The sequence below is a fragment of the Loxodonta africana genome, chromosome 26 (assembly GCF_030014295.1).
Source record: "Loxodonta africana isolate mLoxAfr1 chromosome 26, mLoxAfr1.hap2, whole genome shotgun sequence".
Lineage (NCBI taxonomy): Eukaryota > Metazoa > Chordata > Mammalia > Proboscidea > Elephantidae > Loxodonta > Loxodonta africana.
The window spans coordinates 19,870,348-19,894,819 of record NC_087367.1 but is presented as its reverse complement, the minus strand read 5'-3'; the positions used below and the strand labels follow the sequence as shown (position 1 = coordinate 19,894,819).

The window sequence follows — 24,472 nt, the reverse complement described above, 5'->3', positions numbered from 1 at the left end:
CTGGTCCAGATAAGGCTGTAGAGGGCCTGTGAGCCCTTAGAAAAATTATATTATAGAACACTTTATATCTAAAATTAATTGGAAGTATATATGTAAAAGTAATTTGGTTATTTTTTCTAATTAAGAGATTATTATTAAATACAAATTTTTTTTTAAATCTCACATAAAACGTTGTCTCCTATCTTTACGTACCCTTCCTTCCAGCCCTGCTTTCCAAAGGTAAACACTTTAATTGTTGCTTAGTGAGTGTTTTGTTCACTGTTTATCACCAACAGGTAGAATAGTGCCTGATTGGCACCCAATAAATATTGGCTGAATGAATGAAAAGATGCCTTAACTTTGTCCTCAGATTTGATAGATGGTTTGATTACTTTACAATTCTAGGTCGAATATCATTTTTTATCTTGGATAGGATTGTTCTGCCATTTTAGCATACCATTTACTATTCAAAGTGAGTCCATTCAGATTTCAGTGTATATGTTACCTGTTTTTCCTTTCTGTAAAAACTCTTAGGATCTTCTCATATTATTACCTTAAGGGGAAAAAAAAAAAGGGAGTTCATTCAGTAAGGAGAAATTTTCTTGAATTTCTTTGATAGGTCCAAACTCCTCTCTCTCCCCTTTCATTTTGAGTTATTTATCTCTTTGACATCTTCCTCTAATTTCTGGGAGATTTCCTTAGTATTACCTTCCAACCCTTCTATTGATTAGTATTTGTGTGATTATATTTGAAAATGTGTTATCATATGTCTTCTTTTCCGATTCTTCCCTTTTTTTATATAGTATTTTGGGATTCACTTATTCTGTTGTATACAGGCTTCCAACCCCTTCCTCCTGTTTTTAGCTCCTTGCCTTACTTCTCTCTTTCGTAATACTTGGCATCTTCAAGTGCCCAGTCAGTAGAGGTTTTCTGGGCTGCTTGGTGGTACCCTCTTCTGTAGGCATATAGATTGTCACTTCCTTCTCTCTATTGTGTTTACTTTTTTTTTTTTACAACGGATTTCCATCTTCGAAATAATTATTATTATTTTGGTTGAAAACCTTTCCTCTAGCTTCATTTTTCATTGTCGTTAAAATGTTAGTAGATTTTAATTGCTGTTTTGGGTGGTTTTATGGGGGAAGAGGAGATAAGTGCATGTGATCCACCTGCCATGTTTATGTTGGAGGCCTTTCTTTTCCTTTGAGGTCCTGGGTAATTTCATTTTATGAGTGTACTTGAAATGACAAGTTAGATATGTAAATTTCAACTTGATTAATTTGAAGAAAATTTTGACTGAAATGTTGATTTGATATGTTCTAATTTCCAAATGCATCATGTACTTTGTAATAATAAATGCTTCGGCTTTTATTTCTGTAGAAGAAATTGAGGAAGAATCTGAAACAACAGTTGAGGCTGACTTGACTGATAAACAGAAGCATCAGTTGAAACACAGGGAACTCTTCTTGTCGCGCCAGTACGAGTCTCTGCCTGCAACACACATCAGGTGAGAGTGTTTTAGAAATTAATCTGCAGTACTCAGTAATATTGTGACCAAAAACAGAAAAGACAAACAGCCTTATTCAAAGCGTTTTCCAAATTGTCCTGAGGATCTTGCTCAAGTTAGCTTACTCAAGACTTCATAATGGAGTTTTATCTTAGAAATTTTATAGTGTGTATTAGCATTTTAAAGTCCTGCAAACATTCTACAGTAGAGGAATCAGGTTAGCCTCGTTTTAATGTCACTGTTCCCAACTTTTTGAATATCCGTTAGCATCCTGCAGAACAGCATCCAGCAGATACCATTTTCTTAAGTGCTGGTGTTCCCTAGATTCCTAGAAAATCTTAGAGTCATTAGAATTCAAGAGGTAAAACCCAGGATTTGGCTCCCAGACAGGTAACTCTTAACCGTATGGGATATATGACTGTTTGTTTTCTTCAGAGAATCTCTGAAAACTTTCTTCTTTATTAATCATTCAGTTACATCTGCTCTGTGCATTGATGGGGATACAAAAGTGAAAATGGCCAGCCCCTCGTTGGCAGTTGGGGCAGTTCTGGAGGACTGATGGTAGTCTTCTATGGTCTGCTGGTAGTGACAAAGTCTAAGCATAAGTTGAGCTGTTTTTTCAGTATCTTCTTGAATAGGTGCGTCTCAGAAACATAACAAAGTGTTTGAACCTAAAAGACAGGCGGATTCTGACCCTCAGGGCCAGGAATGCTTCAGAAGGAAGTGGTATTTATTCAGTCTTAAAGAGAGTGTGGGGGTGCATTTCATGTAAGAGAGAGCAGGTGAACATGGGGTGTGCTCAAGCAGCAGCGTGTCCAGGATGATGGGTGTATGAGGGACTGCAGTGTTTCAGTTCCCTCAGGTTAAAGAAATTCCCTTCAGTTTTTGTTTAGTCTTTCTTTTATTCTTTTTTCCGATGGTCACCATTGTCATAAAAATCCTTTCCATAGTGAAATAAAATGTTTATGTCAGTAGTTGCCACCACCTATCTAGGCCCCAGTGTCGGATTGAATCTGGGTCTATGTTTATGGGCTCAGACAGGATTGTAGACTTCCTAAAGCTCTGATTTGATCCTTGTACTCCCCACACCCTTCCCCCCTAACTCCAGGGACTTGGTGCTTAACTTCTCCTTGCAGAAATGGGCACAGGGGTCTTCCAAGGCAGGAAATGAATGACAGAGATCCCGGAATTTCAAGTTATTTCAAGAAATACTAACCTGCCTTCCCATTCCTCCATAAAACCCATTGCCGTTGAGCTGATTCTGACTCACAGGGACCCTATAGGACAGAGTAGAACTGCCCCATAGGGTTTTGAAGGAGCAGCTGGTGAATTAGAACTGCCAGCCTTTTGGTTAGCAGTCCTAGATTGCCATAGCTCTTAATCACTGTGCCTCCAGGGCTCCGATTCCCCAATCGTTACCTTCATATTATTGCTTTATTTCAGTGGAATCACCTTTTAAAAGGGCCTGTAGTTAAAGTTATAGTGAACTGGAAAGATAGCTAGAACAGGAAAAATTATGGGTTGAAGATCTGCTAGAAACTTAATCTTCCTATTAGAGAACAAGGGCAGCGTACATGTTGCATGGCAACCAGATCTCTTGCCCTCAGATTTTGAAAACAGTCCGAAGCTGCGCTGCCCCACACAAAGACGGCCGCAGCCCACCACACTGCTTTGACTGTGTGTCGCTCTCCTACAGTCCTGTCAGTAGTCTAGTCTCATGCATCAGGCTCCCAAAAGGGCTCATTGCGCTTCTTCTGAGTCTCTCATTCCAGGGCTTTGACCTGTAATTTTTTCGTTCCGGGTACCGTGTTAAATCTGCCAAATTGTAAAACTTTGGGTCTGTTCCTGTTCTGCTTCGTCCGCCGTGACTGAACCGGTTTGAAGCTTTGGTTCTTAGGGGGTACTATGTTTAAATTTGACGAGAGTTAGTATATTTTGTGTGACTTAAGCCCTTTGCCAGAAAAGATAATCAGGACTGGTAATAAGGGAACAGTCTTTTACCCACCAATAGGAGTATTTTAAGAAAAAAAACAAGGAATAAAGTTAATAACTTTTGCTCAGAGTTGGAACATGGAAACATTGTATTTTGGGATTTCCTTAAAGCTGTGTGTAACTAATAAATGCTAAAGAGCCATGTGCATGCTATTATTTAATTGGAAGAAGCTAGACTATAAAGGTTCATTTTAAACTGAAGAAGTTAATGTGGCCAGTCATAAGAATCTTGCCAGAACAAGAACCTGACAAATGGTTTTTAAAATGTATCTAAAACACGCAAGTATATTTTTAATTTACCCTCCTGATAGCTTGGAATCTGTTTACAAGTGATGTTGGTTTCCTTTAACAGATTGCTTGGAATGAAAAACTAGTGATGTGTTTTTCATTTTCCATACGGGCTGAGAAAGTATACTGGAATATAATTATCAAGACATCCCTATATTGAACATAGACACTACATAGTGTATGTGATCATTCAGTCAGTGTTGAACATTATTTCCAGAGTATATTCTAGGTTAGAGACCTTACTAACTGCTTGGTAAGACAAGGTCTCCAGCTTTGGGGAGTTTAGAGGGTGCCAATTCCTTTGAATTATAGTGGAGGGACATAGACATTTGGGAGTTTTGGTTGTATTTCCTTGTTTTTGAATTTGAGAAGGAGTGGTGCAGAGCCTCATTTTCTCATTAATGGCTCTCATTTTCAAACAGCTGAGTGGGGTTGAGGGCAGAGTCTCTGGCCAAGGCACCAAGCCGAGCTAACCAGCCCACATGCTGATGTAGAACAAGTGCACATTGGAGTGGTCTTGACATTTTGCTAATGTTTAAGTCATGCCTTATCTGTTTCTGCTATAACTGGAGAAAATTACTGAAGTCCCATTGTTCTTTGGCAGCAAAGAGGGCTAATTTGGTGAATACTGGCTTTTTATTATCAGGGACATTATCAGATGCCCAGAATTTCCTTGGTGCTATATGGGAAAGGAGAGAAAACCTGACCGATGCGTTCTTGAGATCCTTTGTTGCTGTAAGCGTCCCAACACATCGGGAGGGCAACTCATTGTTCCTTCTGAGTCCCCTGGGAGAAAGAGAGCAGGAACTGGAACTGTTCTTAATAGGGTTAGCAATTCACCTCTTGTTTGTGAGAGACAGATAGGGCTTAAGCAATGAGAATCCCTTCGGGACTTTTTTTGTGGGCAGGGTGAGAGGCATCATGTTTCATGCATAGTGTCTTAGGTCACTTAATAACAGACTGTATGCCCGGTACATTATAAAGCATTATAAAAGGTATTGTTATGCCAGCTACCAGACCTGTTATATGTACCTGGTGTTCTGTATGGCACAGTCTTATTATATATAGACAGTATGTATTGAACTTGACTTTTAAAAATTCTAGCGTTTATTGAACTTTTCATGATAGGTACTAGTCCATTTGCTTTACGTGTATCTTACTTAATTCTTACTCTATAAAGTAAGTCCTGCTATTATCCTCAAGGAGCTTTGGTGGCAAAATGGTTGTGTTCAGCTGCTAACCGAAAGGTAGGTGGTTTGAACCCACCAGCTGCTCTGCGGGAGAAAAGGCCTGACAATCTCCTCCTGTAAAGATTATAGCCTAGGACACCCTATGAGGCAGTTCTACTCTGTTCTATATGGTTGTTGAGTGGGAATAAACTTGACATCACACAACAACACGCTGAGTATATTCAAAGTTAGAGACCTTACTAAGACCAGAGAAGCCACTCCAGAACCTAAATTTGATTTCCATAGTAGAATAGCTCTTAAAGCCGTATGTGCACATAGTGTTGATGCAGTCTTTTAATGGCAGGGCACTTTTGAGACAGCCTTACATTCTTTTGCCTTTTAAGTAGTTGTTAGGTTAGGGTCTCAAAATATAAACACCATCATCATCACCATCGCTCTGTAGAAGAGTGGCTATGCGCATTAAGCACTCGGCTGCTAACTAAAGGGACAGTGGTTCAAACTCACCAGCCACTCCGCAGGAGAAAGATGTGGCAGTGTGTTCCCGGAAAGATTACAGCATTGGAGACCCTGTGAGGCAGGTCTACCTTATCCTCTAGGGTCACTGTGAGATGGAATCAACTCGACGGCAATGAGTTTTTCTTGGTTTAAGTGATGTCATGTTACTTGTGGAGTTCTTGGGTGGTGCAAATGGTTAAAGGCTTGACTAGTAGCCAGAGGCTGGCTGTTTGAGCCCACTCAGAGGCACCTTAGAAGTAAGGCCTGGCTGGCAACCTACTTCTGAAGGGTCACAGCCTTGAAAACTCTGTGGAGCAGTTCTTCTCTGTACACATGGCGTTGCCATGAGTTGGAATCGAGTTGATAGCAATTAATAACAACACATGTGGCTTCTAAAGATGGTCTGACTTCCAAAATGAGGAGCTGCCTTTCTTTATTCAGTCGAAAAACCGTCTTGAGCCGTTGGTAAGAATATTGTGCCTTGTGTAAGATTTGTCTAGACTGTTCCTTTCGTACTTTGTCTTAGATTTTAGATTATTGAAGGTCCATACATTATTTTTCTTGTCTACTGTGTAACAGTGTCCACACAGCCATTCCGAATTTTAAGCTTGGAAAGAGTTTACATTTAATTTTATTTTTGTTCTTCAAGGAAACAAAACTATCAACAAATGGTAGACTAATCCCTTCTTTTTTATTGTGAAAATATACACACCAAAACATTTGCCAATTCAGCAATTTGTACACGTAAAATTCAGTGACATTGATTACATTCTTCGTTTTGTACAACCATCATCACTGTCCTTTTGAGTTATTCCACCTTTATTAGCATAAACTCAAGTCCCCTCAGCAAAAACTCCTCCTTCATCCCTCTCCCCACCTTTGCTTGGTTGTTTTGTGCCCTCAGTCAACTTAGACTCTGTGTAACAGGTAGAACTACCCCATAGGGCTTCCCAGGCCATAGTCTTAATGGAAGCAGATCGTCAAGCCTTTTCTCTGGTGGGTTCAAACTGCCAACCTTTTGGTTAGCAGCCGAGCACAACCAGTAATAATCTTTGTTTTCTGTTATTTGCTTTTTTCATCTAAGTGAGATCATACAGCATTTGTCCTTTTGCAAGTATCTTATTTCACTCAACATAATGTTTTAAAGGTTCACCTATGTTGTATAGAGTAATCCCTTTTTGATCACAGTTGACCTTAAGTGAAATTTTAGATTATGTGCTTTTCCTTTTTTATGTCCTTTCTCTTTTCATGAAAATTTCAGATTGGATGTATGGAACCACAAGTTACTCAGCTCTGTGGGAGAGCAATTTATTCTGAAACAACATTAACATTTTACAAGGACGACAAGGCAGAGGATAGGAAATTGTTTTGTATATGTATTATTTGTAATTAAACAAAGCGAATTTATGAGCAGTTTACAGCAACTATGAGAAAGGGAGAAATGGAAAAGTTTCTAGTCAACAAGAGTTATTTGGGGCAGGATTATCGTATTATAGTTCTTATAATAATACCCAGTGTTGGGGAGAGTGGGGAAATAGATACTTTTCTACACTTTTAAGGATATAAGTGTGATTAGAAAAATCAGTCTAATTGTAACGTGTGCATGTCCTTTGATCCAGCAATCCCACTTAGAGGATTTTATCTTATTGAAGTTCTCATGCAAGTTTGTAATTGTTCATTGTGTAATTGTTTTAAAAATTTGAAAATGCACTCAAGTTTTATCTTTATACTTTTCTATATGTGCAATTTTTCTGAAGTGAACACATATTTGTTGTAGTTGTTAGGTGCCATTAAGTCAGTTCTGACTCACAGTGACCCCATGTACAGCAGGAAGAAACACTGCCCAGTCCTGCGCCATCCTCACAATCATTGTTATGCTTGAGCCGGTTGTTGCAGCCACTGTGTCAGTCCATCTCATTGAGGGTCTTCCTCTTTTTCTCTCTCTACCACGCATGGAAATCGTGGTGGCATAGTGGTTAAGTGCTACGGCTGCTAACCAAAAGGGTGGCAGTTCGGATCCACCAGGCGCTCCTTGGAAACTCTATGGGACAGTTCTGCTCTGCCCTATAGGGCCGCTATGAGTTGAAATCAACTCGACTGCAGTGGGTTTTTTTGTTTTCTACCAAGTATGATGTCCTTCTCCAGGGACTGATCCCTCCTGATAATATCTCCAAAGTATGTGAAATGAAGTGTCGCCATCCTTGCTTCTAAGGAGCATTTTGGCTGTACTTCATCCAAGACAGATGTGTTCGTTCTTTTGGCAGTCCATGATATAGCCAGTATTCTTTGCCAACATCATAATTCAGAGGTGTCAATTCCTCGGTCTTCCTTATTCCTTGTCCAGCTTTCACATGCATATGAGGGGATTGAAAGCATCATGTTTTGGGGCAGAAGTACCTTAGTTTTCAAAGTGACATCTTTGCTAAAAAGCAACACTTTAAAGAGGTCTTTGGCAGTAGATTTGCCCAGTGCAATGCGTCTTTTGACTACTTGACTGCTGCCTCTGTGGGCGTTGATTGTGGATCCAAGTAAAATGAAATCCTTGACAACTTCAATCTTTGCTTTCTTTATCGTGATGTTGCTTATTGGTCCAGTTGTGAGCATTTTTGCTTTTTTCTTACATTGAGGTGTAATTTGTACTAAAGGCTGTTGTCTTTGATCTTCATCAGTAAGTGCTTCAAGCAGTCTTCACTTTTCATCAAGGAAGGTTGTGTCATCTGCATGGTGCAGGTTGTTAATGAGTCTTCCTCCAGTCCTGATGCCACGTTCTTCATCATATAGTCTGGCTTATTAGGGGTATATATAATGGAAAAGGGTGTTATTTTAAAATTTGTACATTTGGATATCCAATAGAGAGAGGCTAATGCCATTTTTGCGTTCGTTTTTATCCCCTTCCTTGCCTGACAGCATGGCTGGTTCTGCTGAAGAGAACACAGTTGGAAATCTCTTGAAAACTCCTCTTTCTTCTTCCTTCCCAAGAAGTATAATAAAGTGAGAGCATTAACTACCGTTATACTCTGATAGTGACCTTTTTCTTATTTTGGAGTACATATTTAAAATATTTGTTTAAAAAAATGCTAAAGTTCCTTCAAGAGTTACTATCTCAGTTTACATTTCACCACAATATGAGTATGCCCACTTTGCTATTCCCTCAACATTAAAACAAAAACAAAAACAAAAAAACCCCAAACCCATTGCCATAAAGTCGATTCGGACTCATAGCGACCCTGCAGATCAGAGTAGAACTGCCGCTTAGGGTTTCCAAGGAGCGGCTGGTGGATTCGAACTTCTAACCTTATGATTAGCAGCTGTAGCTCTTAACCACTGGGTTACTAGGGCTCCCCCCTCAACATTACTGCATTCGAAATAGTATACATTTATTGTTATTTTCTGATAATGAAAGCGACATAGCTTATTGTCGAAGATATGTAAAATATAGAAAAAGACACACGTAATTACCTGTAATTTTTCTACCCAGAAGTACCATTAACATTTTCTTGTACTGGTAATGCGTTTTTCTTTCCTAACCTTACTGAGCTGAAGAGCTGCATTACTTGTATGTGAAGCTTTCTTCTGAAATAGTGCTTTTTCTTCCGTATGGCTATTGACATTTTTGCTCTTTCTAGGTTGTTTGGTTTGTTTTTACACAGATGAAAAATATAGTTGGAAAATCAGCAATGGAGCAGCAGCAGCAGGAGAGGACAGTTAAATAAAGGCTGGAAAAATTCCATTCTGAGTGGTAGACCAGTATGGCCAATAGGTTTGCTGTAGATAGATTAAAATAAGAATAGTTTATTACTCAGAAAGAGTGCTCATTCTAAAACTAATCCAAGTGTAACCATCTTGGGATAGGCAAAGATTTGTGAAGATAGTAAAGATATTCTCTTGTGTTTGTTTCTACAAGCTATACTATTTCACTTTTTGTAACTAGGTTTATTTTATGTATATGATATGTGGAACGGTCAATTAGAAAATTTAAATTTAAAAGATACCGTTTACTGTATCATCAAAAACTTATGAATAAACCTACAGAAAGATGTGTAAAAGCTCTACATTGAAAACTGAAAATATTGCTGAGGGAATTAAAGAAGACTTAACGTGGGCCCTACCAAGACAATGTCTGGTTTTGCAAAATTGACCCAAAGATTCAACACATTTCCAAACCAAAGCTCAGCATCGTTTTCTCACAGTCTCCTCTTTTCTTCTCTTCTCACTCTCTTTGTGGGTGCAAATTGACAAGTTGATTCCAAAATTTATGGAATTGAGGAGGACTAAGAACAGTGAAAACAAGTACAGTTCATGAACCCCTAGTTGCCCTCCAAGACCTTTTCAGGCACTTTGTGAGATAGAGCTATTTTTATAACAACAGTAAGACATTATTTGCTTTCTTTCTCTCACTTTTGCTGTTTTGTTGTTGTTGAAGAATTGCAGTGGTTTTATTCTACAGGATTTTCCACTGTTTAGATTTTGTTGATTGTATTCCTGTGATACCCTTTTCCGTGTTTCTCTCTTCCTTATGTTTTCTGTAAATTTGTAGTTAGAGCTAGAGACTTCTTTTGGGGAGGGAGATAAAAACTTTTTCATAGGCGGTATATATTTCTACCAGAAGGTATATAATGCTTGGTTGTCGCTTTTCGGCGTGTTATCATTTGGTAATCGTTGCCTAAAGCCAAACTGAATCTGCTGCCATTGAATTGATTCTGACTCATGGCAATCCTGTATGTTACAGAGCAGAACTGCCCAGTAGGGTTTTCTAGGCCGTAATCTTTATTGAAACAGTCCCCCAGGTCTGTCTTATGTGGTTCCACAGGATGGATTTGAACCCTCAACTTTGTTAGCAGCCCTTGCCTAGATATCCATTAATTCATAGGTGTTATAGAGTGGTATGTTCTAATTATACTGTTCCTTCTGTATATACTAGTTGGAATACTTGTGTAGAGAAACTTCTCTTCATGAATTGTTTGTCTTTATTATTATTTTAACAAAACTAAGTTAATGCTTATAATAAGAAAATGAGCTAAAGTAGGCTCTATGTTGTTTTTGTTCTGATTCTTTTTGGTCTCAGTTTTATGCTTTACCTTAAAGCAGAGGTTCTCAACTTTATCAGACTCAATCATTTTACCTGTTTTGTAATACCTCCTGTACTATTCTGGAATGAAATTCGTAGTATAATTGTACAGACTTAATGTTTAGCTTGGCTGGGTATTGAATTTGGGGTTAAAAATGATTTTCCTTCAAAACTTTGAAGGAACTACCCCCCTTGTCCTCTAACATTCATTGTGACTGAACTGTAGCTTCTCCTTACTTTGTATATTACATGTTTTTTTCTCTCCGAAATCATCTTAGAATTTTCTTCTTATCCATTGTATTCTGAAATTACACAATTATACTTCATGGTGAGGCTATTTGGTAGGCCATTTTATTTATTCATTTTCCAAATTAATTCTATTTTCTGTTGAGAATATACACAATAGAACATACACCATTTCAGCAATTTCTACCTGTATAACTCAGTGACATTGATTATATTCTTCAAGTTGTACAGCCATTCTCTTCCTCCTTTTCCAAATTGTTCCTCCCCCATTAACACATACTCACTGCCCCATAGATTTCTTATCTGATCTTTCCAGTTGCATTTGTCAACTTGATCCCATATACATAGATCTTAATAAAGCATAATGCTCAATGCAAACATTTTTACTAGTTAAGCTAAACCGTTGTTTGGTTTTAAGAAGACTTCAGGGGATATTGTTGGTTTGAGGTTTAAAGATGATCTGAGCGCAATAGTTTTGGGGGTGCATATAGCCTTCATGGGTCTAGATGGTCTGTAGAGTCGATGAGAATTTGAAGTTCTATTCTGCATTTTCCTTCTTTTGATCAGGATTGTTCTACAGAATCCTTGATCAAAATGTTCAGTGATGGTAGCTGGGCACTATCCAGTTCTTCTGGTCTCGTGGCAAAGGAGGCAGTTGTTCATGAAGGCAATTAACTACACATTCCATTTCCTCCTCCTATTTGACTTTCCTGCTTCCTCTGTTGCTTCAGGCTAATAGAGACCAATTGTTGTATCTTGGATGGCTATTTGCAAGCTTTTAAGACCCGAGGTACTATGCAGTAAGCTGCAAGGTAGAACAGAAGCACTACACACAGTATTACGCCAATTAACTGCCAAGTCCCATGAAACCATGACCCTAAACTTCCAAACCAAGGATAAGCTTCCAAATCCTTGGTTTGGAAATCTAGGTTCAGCAGCTGCTTTTTTTGTTGCTGTTGTTAAAAATATATCTGTCACACAACATTTTCAAATTCAGCTTTTTACTGGTGTACAACTTATTGACATCAGTTACAGTGTCTGGCTGTATAACACCCTTAATGTGTTTTTTCTATCACTGTTAGCCCCCCCTTTCCCCCTCCCTCCTGTCCTTGGTAACCACTAATAACTTTGGTCTCTATGCATTTGCCTGTACTTGCCTTTTTGTATTTGTAGGCAGGCCATATTAATTTGAAGATTTCTGTCTTCCTTCGTTACTGGGAGATTTATTTTATCTTTCATATTTAATTTCTTTCTTTCAAGTACTTCTATTCCTTATATGTTAGATCTCCTTGATTTTTTTTCTTTCTAGCCTTTTCTCATATTTTTCATTTTTGTTTCTTTGTTTTCGGTTCTAAGCTAAATCTTTCGACCTTTATCTTCCATCCCATTCAGTGTCAATCTTTTAAAAATTCCAAGGACTTTTTTTTGCTTTCCAAGTGTCCCTTTTCAACACATCCTGAATTTGTTTTATAGATGTACTTTCCTCATAAATCTTTGAAAATACTAATTAGAATTAAAAAAAAAAATTGATGGTACTGTCTTCAGCTGGGTTCTGTAGAGAAGCAAAACCAGTGAAGAGTATACACATGGACACAAACACACACAGAGAGGGAGAGAGAGAGAGATTTATCTCAAGGAAATGGCTCCCGAGGTTGTAGAGGCTGGCAAGTCCCGAGTCCATGGGTCAAGCGTTAGGCTGGAGGCTTTTCCTGACTCACTTAGCTGCTGGGGCTGACAAATCTAAGATTAGCAGGTCAGATGGCAGGCCGTTGGCTCAAGGGCTGCAGAGGCTAATGAATCCAAGCTTGGCAGATAAGATGGCAGGCTGCTGGCACACAGGCTGTGGAAACTGACGATTCTAAGATCGGTAGGCAGCATGGCAAACCCCTGGCTCAAATCTCACGAACCGGAGGTCAGAGGACGATGAGCTGGATTAAGGATCCAGAGCAAGTAAGCGAGCTTTTCCATAATGTCTATATATATATTGCATGCATGCCACACCCCTCAAGAAACCTCCCAACAACCGATTGGCTGATCACATCATGGAGGATGACTACATCATTATATAACTGCCAAACTGTATCATTACATAACTGCCAAACCGTTGAGAATCATGGCCCAGCACAGCCTTAACCATCACAGATGTTGCTGTTGTCAGGTGCTGTCTAGTCAATTTTGACTCATAGCAACCCCATATGATGGAGTAGAACTGCCCCAAAGGATTTCCCAGGCTGTAATCTTTACGGAAGTAGACTGCCACGTCTTTCTGTCATGGAGCGGCTGATGGGTTCAAACAGCTATCTTTTTGGTTGGCAACTGAGCATTCAACCATTGTGCCACCAGGGCTCAACCATCACAGGTAACTACCTAGAATTTTTTTTAACATTCTCTTGTTCCCTAAATTATCTCTGTTTGCTCCAGGTTCAGTTGTTATTTTTGAATTTTTACATTCATATTTTTTGCTATAGTCTTTCCTCAAATATTAGACGATCCATAGCTGTTTGTTTATATTCAAAACCAAGGGCACAGGAAAGCTAAGCAGGAGCTTAAGCAGCTACCATTATGTGGGCAGACTCTGTCTACTGGCAGGCTTCTCTTCAGGAAGATTGGACGTGGAGCTGGGTTTTCAGGCTCTGTTCTCTAAGACTGGGTGTTCTTTGGGGCTCTGCCAAGTAGGTTAGTTCCATCTTCCCTAGTATTAACAGCAGCTCCCTTTATGCATATTTTGGGCTTTGTCTCTTAATTATTTTCTCTTGTGTCATTGTAATGGCTAAGACCACCAGTGCCATTTTAAATGGCAATGCACACAGGGGACATTCATGCCTTATTCCTGATCTTAGTGGAAGTGCCCCTGTGCTTCCCTGTTAAATGAAATTCTCGGCCTAGATACTGGTTTGTCTACTTAGCCTCATGTTGCAGTCTGTCCTGTCTTTGCCTACCTGCCTCAGTTTTCTGAAATCTTTAATGTGCTTGTGACCGTCTTTGATTCTCTTTACAGTGATTTTAGGTTCTTTTGTTTCTAATTGTCTTGCTATTACTTATTGAAATGATAGCATCTCAGAAAAGAGGAAATAAACACATGCGCATTGCCTATCCTTGGTCATTCAATTCTTCGTTATTCTGCTGAGACTCCAAAAGTACCACCATCTCCTCATTGGAGCCCTGGCAGCGAAGTTGTTAAAAGCTCAGGGCTGCTAACCAAAAGGCCAGCAGTTTAGCTTCACCAGCCACTGCTTGGAAACTCTGTGGGGCAGCTCTCCTCTGCCCTATAGGGTCACTGTGAGTTGGGGAATTGACTGGACAGCACACAACGACAGTCTCCTGTTGGTATGCTGTGAAACTCCTTTCAGTTAGGTCCCTGAATAGAAATGGTATTTTACAATATTGAAGTTTATCTCTTTGTGTCTATAAAATTGAGTTATCAAAGTGTTTTGGAAATTCATTATGAATCTCCTAAGTTACTCAGCATGACAAAACATTTTTACTGATTTTCACAGGCTATAATTTGAAAAACTTTTTGGTTCATGTTTTGTCCCTAGAGCCAGTAATTTTTGAAGACAGAATACTTTTCCTTAGGTGATCATATCAGAAACTAATAAATGAACAAAAACTGCCTGGCTATAAGCAGAATTATTTTTGTTCTTTTGATGAAATATGGTTCCAAAGACTTTCTGAAGCTTTAGTTATGTAGATAAGACTAGATTGCCAGAGAAAACTGATCAGACCCACCTCCTTTTTTTAATTTTAAAATTTGGAGAATGATAATGTTAAATTGACATGGTTCAGAAATTGTAAGACACAAAAATGGGGGACACAACAAAATGCCTCATTCCCGCACAATCCCCCATCCCCTCAGTGTTTCTAGAATCTTCTGTATACTCCTACAAATATTCCATGGATGTGAAAACGGCTGTGTGTGTGTATGTGTTTATGAAAGTAAACTGTGGAGTATAATACTGTTCTGTCGTGCCTTTTAAATGACTTATCTTGAGGATCATAAATATTTGCCTCACTCTTTTTTATGGCTGTTTTATTTTCCTGATTTATTTAGTTGTAATTGATGGTTGCTGTTAAAAACAATAAATTTGTGCGTAGGTCATTTCATACATGCATGACTGAGTATATCTGCAAAAGAAATTATGCCAAGTAAAATAGTTGAAAATGTCCTAATTCTTTTTTTGTATGTTTCGTATTTTTTTTTCATATTTAAGTTAATTATAAGGTATTTTGTACATTTGATATATAATGTGTCTGTTGAGACATTTTGTCTTAAATAGATGTTCAGAAAAAACAACTTTCTACAGACTGTTATATTTATTGAAAAATAATTGTCAAGCTTACTTTTAAATGTATAAATAATAGAGCTCCACTGTGGATTGACAGTCTCCCTTCAGTTTGGCTCTTATTGTTAAAGAATCTTATATGGAATCTTAAAAACAACTTCTAATAAAGGTAGGTTTCTTCCTGCAGGTTTCATTATGCCAATACTTTTGTTTTGAAGTGTTAGATTTTGGCAGTTTTGTTGGTATCTGTAAACAAACTTTGAATTAGCCAAAAGGGTACTATTGATTCCTATAAGTAGTGCTACTTAAGAAATGAATTTTACATGAGGAAGTTAATCACTTAGCGTGGGTAGGCTCTTAAGATTGCTAGGAGCTAGAGGAGTGGAGGGAAAATACAGTAAACGGAGGAAAATCATATCACAGTTTAATGTTTTAAAATCTATGTATTTAGTACATTTTTTTCTGGGAAGTTGTGTTTATGCTGTATAATCCTCCCTTTCAAATGACTGTCTTAACCCTTTATTGTTGAAGTGTTGCCCTGCACCAAAATCAGAGTGCAGACGAGAGCCCCGGGTTAGATGCAAAGTATATCTCACCTGTCGTCCTGATTGCTGGTGTCCCACATGGTTGTGGAAATGTCTCTGAGATTATCCTGGTAATCAAAATGGCGGTCTGTCATCCTGTCCTGGAGAGGAGGATCTTCCCAACACCTCCTGCCTTCTTTTGAACATTCCACGTTCTCCTAGCTACAAATGGGAATAGTGGCACCTAGAGGAGAATTTTTTCCTTGAATTCTTCTTTGACAGTTTCTCTTGTTATCAAACATGGCCAGTTGTCACCCCGCCTCCTTAGTTCGGAATCTTGGATTAATGTCTCTGAGCTGGCCGTCAGTCCTCTCTACATTCTACAGAGAGAATGAGCTTCCCAAAATACTGCTTTTCAGTTTTCTTCACAAAATTCCAGTGATCTCTGACATTAAGCCCAAACACCTCCACTTGACTTATCAGTTCTTACCTGCCTTACCTGCTATCTTAGTTATCTGGTGCTGCTATAACATTTATTTCTCCCAGTTTAGGAGGCTAGAAGTCTGAATTCAGGGTGCTGTCTCTAGGGGAAGGCTTTCTCTGTTAGCTCCTTGGCGATCTTCATGTAGTGTGGCATCTATGTTCCCCCCTCTGCTTGCTTAACCTGTTCCTTTTATATCTCAGAAGAGATTGACATCAGGAACACACTACGCTAACACTGCCTCATTAACATAACAGAGAATAATATTCCCTAAGGGGATTTTAACCACAGATACTGGGGTTAAGATTTATAACACATAATTTTGGGGGACATAATTCAATCCATAACACCTACCCAAAGAGATTTTCCAGGCTTTTTTTTTTACTTCCTTTCATTTTTATTTGTTAACCTTTGCTGAAGCAGTAAAACAACAGAACATAAATCTTTGAATGGAAAAAAAGAAAGTTTAAAATTATCCAATTTCTTTTGTCTTCTCTTCTTCCCTGTCCTCCTTATTCTAAAAACCTATCAAATCGTGTGTGTGTGTGTATATATATATATATATATATATTTTACATATTTATGTAAAAAAACCAAACCCATTGCAGTTGAGTCGATTCTGACTCATAGCAACCCTATAGGACAGAGTAGAGCTGCCCCATAAGGTTTCCAGGGACTGCCTGGTGAATTTGAACTGCTTACCTTTTGTTCAGCAGCCAGACTCTTAATGACTAAGCCACCAGGGTTTCCTTTCACTTATATAGGCAGTACTTAAATGTTTGTTACCAAGCTATATTTAAGAAAATCTTGCAATATCCATAATATAGAGCAATAGTTCTTAACACTTGGTGATGTTTGGAGACAGTTTTGGTGGTCACAACTGGGTGCTACTGGCATTTAGTAGGTGGTGGTGGTGCTGTTATGTGCCGCCGAGCTGGTTCCGACTCATAGCGACCCTATGCACAACAGAATGAAACACTGCCCGGTCCTGAGCTATCCTTACAATCGTTGTTATGCTTGAGCTCATTGTTGCAGCTACTGTGTCAGTCCACCTCATTGAGGGTCTTCCTCTTTTCCACTGACCCTGTACTCTGTCAAGCATGATGTCCTTCTCCAGGGACTGATCCCTCCTGACAACATGTCCAAAGTATATAAGACACAGTCTCGCCACCCTTGCTTCCAAGGAGCATTCCGGTTGTACTTCTTCCAAGACAGATTTATTCATTTCTTTTGGCAGTCCATGGTGTATTCAATATTCTTCGCCAACACCACAATTCAAAGATGTCAGTTCTTCTTCAGCCTTCCTTATTCATTGTCCAGCTTTCACATGCATATAATGCGATTGAAAATACCATGACTTGGGTCAGGTGCACCTTAGTCTTCAAGGTGACATCTTTGTTCTTCAACACTTTAAAGAGGTCTTTTGCGGCAGATTTACCCAACGCAATGCATCTTTTGATTTCTTGACTGTGGCTTCCATGGCTGTTGATTGTGGATCCAAGTAAAATGAAATCCTTGATGACTTCAATTTTTTTCTCTGTTTATCATGATGTTCCTCATTGGTCCAGTTTGTTTTCTTTATGTTGAGGTGCAATCCATACTGAAGGCTGTGGTCTTTGATCTTCATTAGAAAGTGCTTCAAGTCCTTTTCACTTTCAGCAAGCAAGGTTGTGTCATCTGCATACCGCAGGTTGTTAATGAGTCTTCCTCCAATCCTGATGCCCCGTTCTTCTTCATGTAGTCCAGCTTCTCAGATTATTTGCTCTGCATACAGATTGTATAGGTATAGTGAAAGAATACAACTCTGACACACACCTTTCCTGACTTTAAACCAGTCAGCATCCCCTTGTTCTGTCCAAACAACTGCCTCTTGATCTATGTAAAGGTTCCTCATGAGCACAATTAAGTGTTCTGGAATTCCCATTCTTCGCAATGTTATCCATAGTTTGGTATGATCCACACAGTCGAATGCCTTTGCATAGTCAATAAAACACAGGTAAACATCCTTCTGGTATTCTCTGCTTTCAGCCAGGATCCATCTGACATCAACAATGATATCCCTGGTTCCACGTCCTCTTCTGAAACTGGCCTGAATTTCTGGCAGTTCCCTGTCGAATTACTGCTGCAGCCGTTTTTGAATGATCTTCAGCAAAATTTTGCTTGTGTGTGATATTAATGATATTGTTGTATAATTTCCACATTCGGTTGGATCACCTTTCTTGGGAATAGGCATAAATATGGATCTCTTCCAGTCAGTTGGCCAGGAAGCTGTCTTCCATATTCTTGGCATAGACGAGTGTGCACCTCCAGCGCTGCATCTGTTTGTTGAAACATCTCAATTGATTTTTCCAGCAATTCCTGGAACCTTGTTTTTTGCCAATGCCTTCAGAGCAGCTTGGACTTCTTCCTTCAGTACCATTGGATCCTGATCATATGCCACATTTTGAAATGGTTGAACATCGACTAACTCTTGTTGGTATAATGACTCTGTATATTCCTTCCACCTTCTTTTGATGCTTTCTATGATTTTTTTTTATGATTTAGTAGGTAGAGTTCAAAAATGCTACTAACCATCCTGCAGTGCGTAGGACAGCCCCCCACAAGAAAGATTTATCTAGCCCAGGATGCCATTAATGCTGAATTTGAGAAAATCTGACGTAGATGTTGTTGTTAGGTGCCATCGAGTCGGTTCCGACTCATAGCAACCCTATATAAAACAGAACGAAACACTGGTGGGTCCTGCGCCATCCTCACTATCATTTTTATGCTTGAGCCGCTTGTTGCAGCCACTGTGGCAGTCCATCTCTTTGAGGGTCTTCCTCTTTTTCACTGACACTCTCTCTACTTTACCAAGCATGATGTCCTTCTCTAGGGACTGATCCCTCCTGACAACATGTCCACAGTATGTGAGATGTAGTCTTGCCATCCTTGCTTCCAAGGAGCATTCTGGTTGTACTTCTGATGTAGACTCATCATAAATAACACTTGCTCCCTTGGTATAGTGTTTATACAAAAGTATGCACTTTTTCTAATTAGCATCTCCCCTTTAGTTTTTAAATTTAAAGATTTTTTTTTTTTTAATCAACCGTGTGTACATAGCTGTCTGATTTTATCCGAGGCAGTCATATGCCCTTCTATGATCATGTTAAACTCCTCTGACAGGGGGTTCTGTGTTTGTACCATTCTTATGCTGTTGCCATTAATTTTTCAACTTTAGACATTTCTCTTTATTTTCTTTCTCTTTTCCCATTCCCTTCCCCCTGTATTTCCACTATATCACAGCTTTTGTTTAACATGGTATTTTATGAACATGTGAATATTCCTCACGTATTCTTTCTTGTACAACCTTTTGTTTTCCTTGAAGTTAATACTCATTTTGTCTTTTCCCTTTGATTAGTCTTCCAAAATGTAAAAATGTAGAGTCCTTGTTTGTCTGAAAATGTTTCTCACACTTGAATGATAATTTGCTGAGGCATATAACCCTGGTGTGGAAATCATTTCCCTCAAATGAAGCTTTTATTGTGTTGTAAAGAGTTGCTATTGAGAAATCTCATCTTCTGGAAGCATTTTGGATCTTTGAACTTCATTTCTTTTTTACTTGGTTGTTCAGTGTAGTCTGTGGATTAAGTGCTGTATAAAACTGTAGTTACAGAATCTCCAATCACAGAACCTAGCACGGTTCCTTATATAGAAAATTGTTAAGAATTCAGAGTTTATCTCAAACGTAAGACTTATAAGGCCAATGAGAAATGGCTTTCTGTGAACAAGGAAGGATGTTTAAATTCAGACTGTATCTGTGTAAGTGGCCTTCCAAAGTAGTGCCTAAGGATTACTTGATGGTGCTTGTTAAACATGTCAGTTCCTGCATCCCTCCCCCAGATATTGGAATTCAGGAAGTCTGGGTGGCACTAAGATATCTGCCTTTTTCCAAGCAGGAATGGTGGTCCTGAACCATTCTACAAGCTGCAGTTGTGTCAAATGAAAGACAAGTCTTTAGGCAGTGGGGAAATGACTAGTAATTTAATGTTTCTCTTCTTTCATTTATACAAACATGTGACCTCTCCAGAAAAAAGAAATTTATAACTTGTATGTACGTTTTTACATATGGCTTTTGCATCTCTGGATTATACCGGCTTCCTTTCACATAAGTAGCAGAGTCCAGGCTGGTCAGGACCTACCATTAAACGTGAGGTGGTGTGTTGTAATTATTTATTCACATGCCTCTGTCCCACCACCCAGCATGGTCTGTGGAACAGACACTCTGAATGATGTGTGTGGGCATTATATTATCTCCATAGAAATAGTGTGCTCCCCTGTGCTTCCCTGCAGTGTGAATGATTACCTGGGCCTGGAGCGGTCTTCCTTTCTATTGTTAGGGTCTTTGATAAGCTTTATATCACATTTGAGTGTCTTTATTCCTTTATAATTAAAATATTTTAGAAGAGCCACAATTAGATATATTGCTTGAAGTTCAGCATCAATAATTGGGTTATCTATATTCATTCAGAATTTGGTAACAGTTTCTTTAGTTTGGGCTTAAAGTTTACCATATCTTTATCTGTTAGGCGAGATTTGCTCAGCATAAAGGAAGCCAGTGCTTTAAATCTCCCTTTACACCACTTTTGTCAACAACTCTTGGCATGGTAGTATGTGTGTTAATTACATATTCATATTTACTTCAAAAGATAATTTTGACTCAACCTCTTACTCAGTTAGCTGTTAATGTATGTACATGAAAATTTTAAATGTCAGCTTTTCATTTTTAATTTGAAGGAAAAAAGCACAATATAGCTGTATTAAAGGAAAATCTAAAATGAAAAGATCACCTGTTACTCTTTCATCTTTGCGTAAAACCTACATCCCCAAAAACAATTTGTGTTTGAGATTGGCTGAGGTGTCCTTCTGTTGACCTTGTGATCCTGTTGTACCTGTGACACAGTTTAACCACTGTTTATCTCCTGATAATGGTTATGAAATAAAGGTTTAGTAATTCAGTTTAAATTCCTTTGTCATTTCAGACAGTGTGGAGGAGACTTTATCTATGCTGTATTCTTGGTATGAATTTTAGTGTCTGTTAACCCGTAAAATTCAAGGGACCAGGAAAGATAGTGGCTTCTGTTAAAATAACCTTTAGGAGGTTGTGCTCCCCCCATTTTTAAAACTGATTTTTGTGAACTAAAAGATTTTATTTCTCTTAAGCGATTGAATATTAAATGTTAGAAATACTGTTTTGTCAACTGTTATTGAGGAGGGGAAAATAAAGAAAAAAGATTATTTTTAGAAACCCACTTATTACGTAAGTGTGCCACATGTCTGAGCACGTATTCACAGGCCACGAGGCTGCACTCCCAGCGACAGAACAGTTGCCCTGCTTGTGGTTCTGCCCTTAGGAGCACATCAGGCCCTTCTTGGCTTTGAGTATTATTATGTGCAATGCAGTAATAACATTAATTTTTCTGCTTCACTAATATGCGTGAATAAAATATATTAGCAAACAGAACACCATGATAGCTCTTCTGGTTACCGAATTAGAGTCCTGACAGGATAATATGGAAATACCACGTGCTCTCAGCGGAATCTTTCAACGTGATGTTAATATTAACCTGAGTACCAGAGAAAGAAAGATGTTTTTGAGGGGGACATTTTTAAAAATTGAAAGAGTATACGGTAGCACGGTGTTTAAAAAAAAGTAGTTTTCGACCTATGCATTAGCATTTTACTTTTGCTGTTCTTTTTTGCTTTTGGTAATTTTTTTCTTTGAGTAGTTGTTTTTTTTTTTTTTTTTCACTTTACTAATCCAACAGCAAGCTCCTCTAGCTTCTTGCTTATTTAATGTATATCTGATAACTATTTTTCTGTTGTTATTTTGTGGGTTATGATGAAAAACCAAACTGCATTATGGTTCTTAAAAGATACTTTGTGAGCCCTGTCCCTTATCTGTCTGAATTTCCCTGTCAGATTTGTAGCTATGCTGAATTTTTAAAGCTGGTGAGAAAATTTTGAAAGTGCTTGTAATAGGTCCTTCTACCTGGGTAACCTTAATTTTTCTCAAGTCTAGATACACCTTTTTTTTATAGACACATTCATTGCACACTCATACCCAGGACTCTGATCAAAGGTAAATGCCATCTGGCTCCAAGGTCCACGAATCTGTAGATCTTCATTTTGCCCCTTGCTCTATAGAAGTTACTTACGTTTAAATTTTAACTAGTCTCTCTGGAGAACAATTTCTATAAAGTTAGTTACATCCTCATACAAAGTTGTATAATTTTTAGGTTTTCGTTTGTAGTGGCAACTTTAAAAAAGCTGAGCAAACTTGATTTTAGGCACTAGTTTGTGTGGTGATGCCTTTATTTGAAGATCCCTTTTTATAAATTTTTCTCATGTGAACTATTTGTAGATTCAGAAACTGACTCTTACTCTGAAAGTCTCATTCTTTTGTTTTTCCTTTGAAAATTTGGAAAATACCTATAAAGTGCCCTTGTGCTATTTGGATTCACTGCCTAACACAATTCCTTCCACAGATTAGCTCCTCAATAAATGTCTGCAAAGACAGTCTTATCGGTTTCCCAGCACCAGAATTGTAAAGTGGGTATAAATATATACACTTAAGTATATTCATAACTGCCATCTAGTTTCTTAATACCAATCCCTCTTTTTGAGTATTCATAACTTCGTATATATCATCACTGTAAAAGTGGCCTTTATTACACTTATCTGGTTCTTTCTCTTTCAACAGGGGAAAATGCAGTGTTGCCCTTCTAAATGAGACGGAGTCAGTATTGTCCTATCTTGATAAGGAGGTAACTCATGATTATATTTGTTTGTTTGTTTGTTTGATTTCACATGATGCCCATACCTTTGAATCAATTTATTTTTATACCAAATTACCATGACACCATTATAATAGTATTATAGTAAAAGTTTAATGACTAGAATACATTCTGGCTAATTTGATTTTTCTGGTTAGCTGGGATGCGAGTTGGTAAAAATCTGTCTCCATGACACCCGGGGCTTCCGTTGTTAATGAAAGGCCTTATAAAGTCCAGCCATAATTTACTTGGTAGTATAATAAATATCATTCCCTTTATGAAATAAATGACTTTGGTGCTTGGTTGCCCTCTCTTTATTTTGATGTTGCTTTTCCCTTTTGGCTTTTCTCTTAGACTCTTTCCAGATGAGATTTTACCATTCATGGTCTGTTTTCTTTCCGGGAATCCTAATAAACAGTCTTAGCTAAAAATATTTTTTTCTATAAACTTTAACAAGGAGCATTTTTAACATTTTGACAAGTTGGATTAGAGCATGGACTTCATTGAAAGAAGCAAAATTTTTATAAAGAGACTATTCCATGCTACGCGCATTTTTCTGTGACTTTTGTATATGGAAGAAGTTTTACTGTAAATAATATTCAGTATTTAACATTTATGGTTTTTGTGAAATTTATATACGTGTGTATGTATATATATTGCTTAAAAGACATAATTCCTTTAAAAAAAAAAAAAACTATACCCCTTGTCTCAGAGGAAGAAAACATAACAAAACAAGATCAATAAACACGCAAAACTGATAAACACAGAAAACCTGATAAAGAAAACAAAAAGGAAAATGAACTGTGTAAGGCAGAAAAAACGTTAATAAACTTTATAATTTACACTTGCGAAATTCAGCAGAGAAGGTAGGATTTGTCCTTAGTTTGGCCGACAGAATGTTGCCATTGCTCAGAAATTAGTTTTAGTTCACAGAAGCAGAAATAACAAGAGAGTGGCATTTTTTTTTTTTTAAAAGTAGTATTTTTTTTTTTTTTTTCTTTCTAATTTGTTTTTAACAATTTGTACATGGTAAGGACTTTTGTAGAAGAAAAATAACAAAGGTGTTTAGGATTTTTTTCCCTGGTCATTGATTATTAACTACTCAGTCCTTCATCAATCTTTGGGCTAGGAGCTGATCTCTGGCAGTGTATTTATGATTTTTTTTTAACTTAATGTTTAAAAAAAAATTTTTTCCCCCCAGTTCCATCAAAATAGTTTTCACTATTTAGTGTTGCTACTTTATTTATTCCCATATATCTGTTCGTTTGTTGTACTGTGGTGGCTTCAAGATCTGCCCTGATAGCATAATCCATGCACTTATAAGGAAGACCAGTTAATACGACTGTTATTCAGATTTACACAACAGCCAGTAATGCCAGAGATGAGGAAATTAAAGTTTTTTTTTTTAACCAACTTCTGCAGTCTGAAATTGATCAGACATACAATCAAGATGCATTGATAGATAGACTGGTTTCTGTAGTGTAGTGGTTACCACATTCGCCTCACAAGATGCACTGATAATTACTGGTGATTGGAATACAAAAGTTAGAAACAAAGAAAAAGTCTTGATGATAGAAATGACATCACATGATAGAATTTTGCAAGACCAA

The 24,472-nt window shown here is 38.0% G+C and overlaps 1 protein-coding gene across 6 annotated transcripts in view; it reads left to right on the top strand.

The window, feature by feature from the left end:
* The window catches only part of MTA3 (metastasis associated 1 family member 3), a 190,007-nt gene that overhangs the window by 74,171 nt on the left and 91,364 nt on the right, over positions 1-24,472 (top strand). For all 6 annotated transcript variants that reach the window (XM_064277159.1, XM_064277155.1, XM_064277156.1 and 3 more), the window contains exons 4-5: positions 1,357-1,483; positions 22,790-22,853. In XM_064277159.1, the coding sequence (XP_064133229.1) occupies positions 1,357-1,483; positions 22,790-22,853 (191 nt within the window). The remainder of the gene's footprint in view (positions 1-1,356; positions 1,484-22,789; positions 22,854-24,472) is intronic.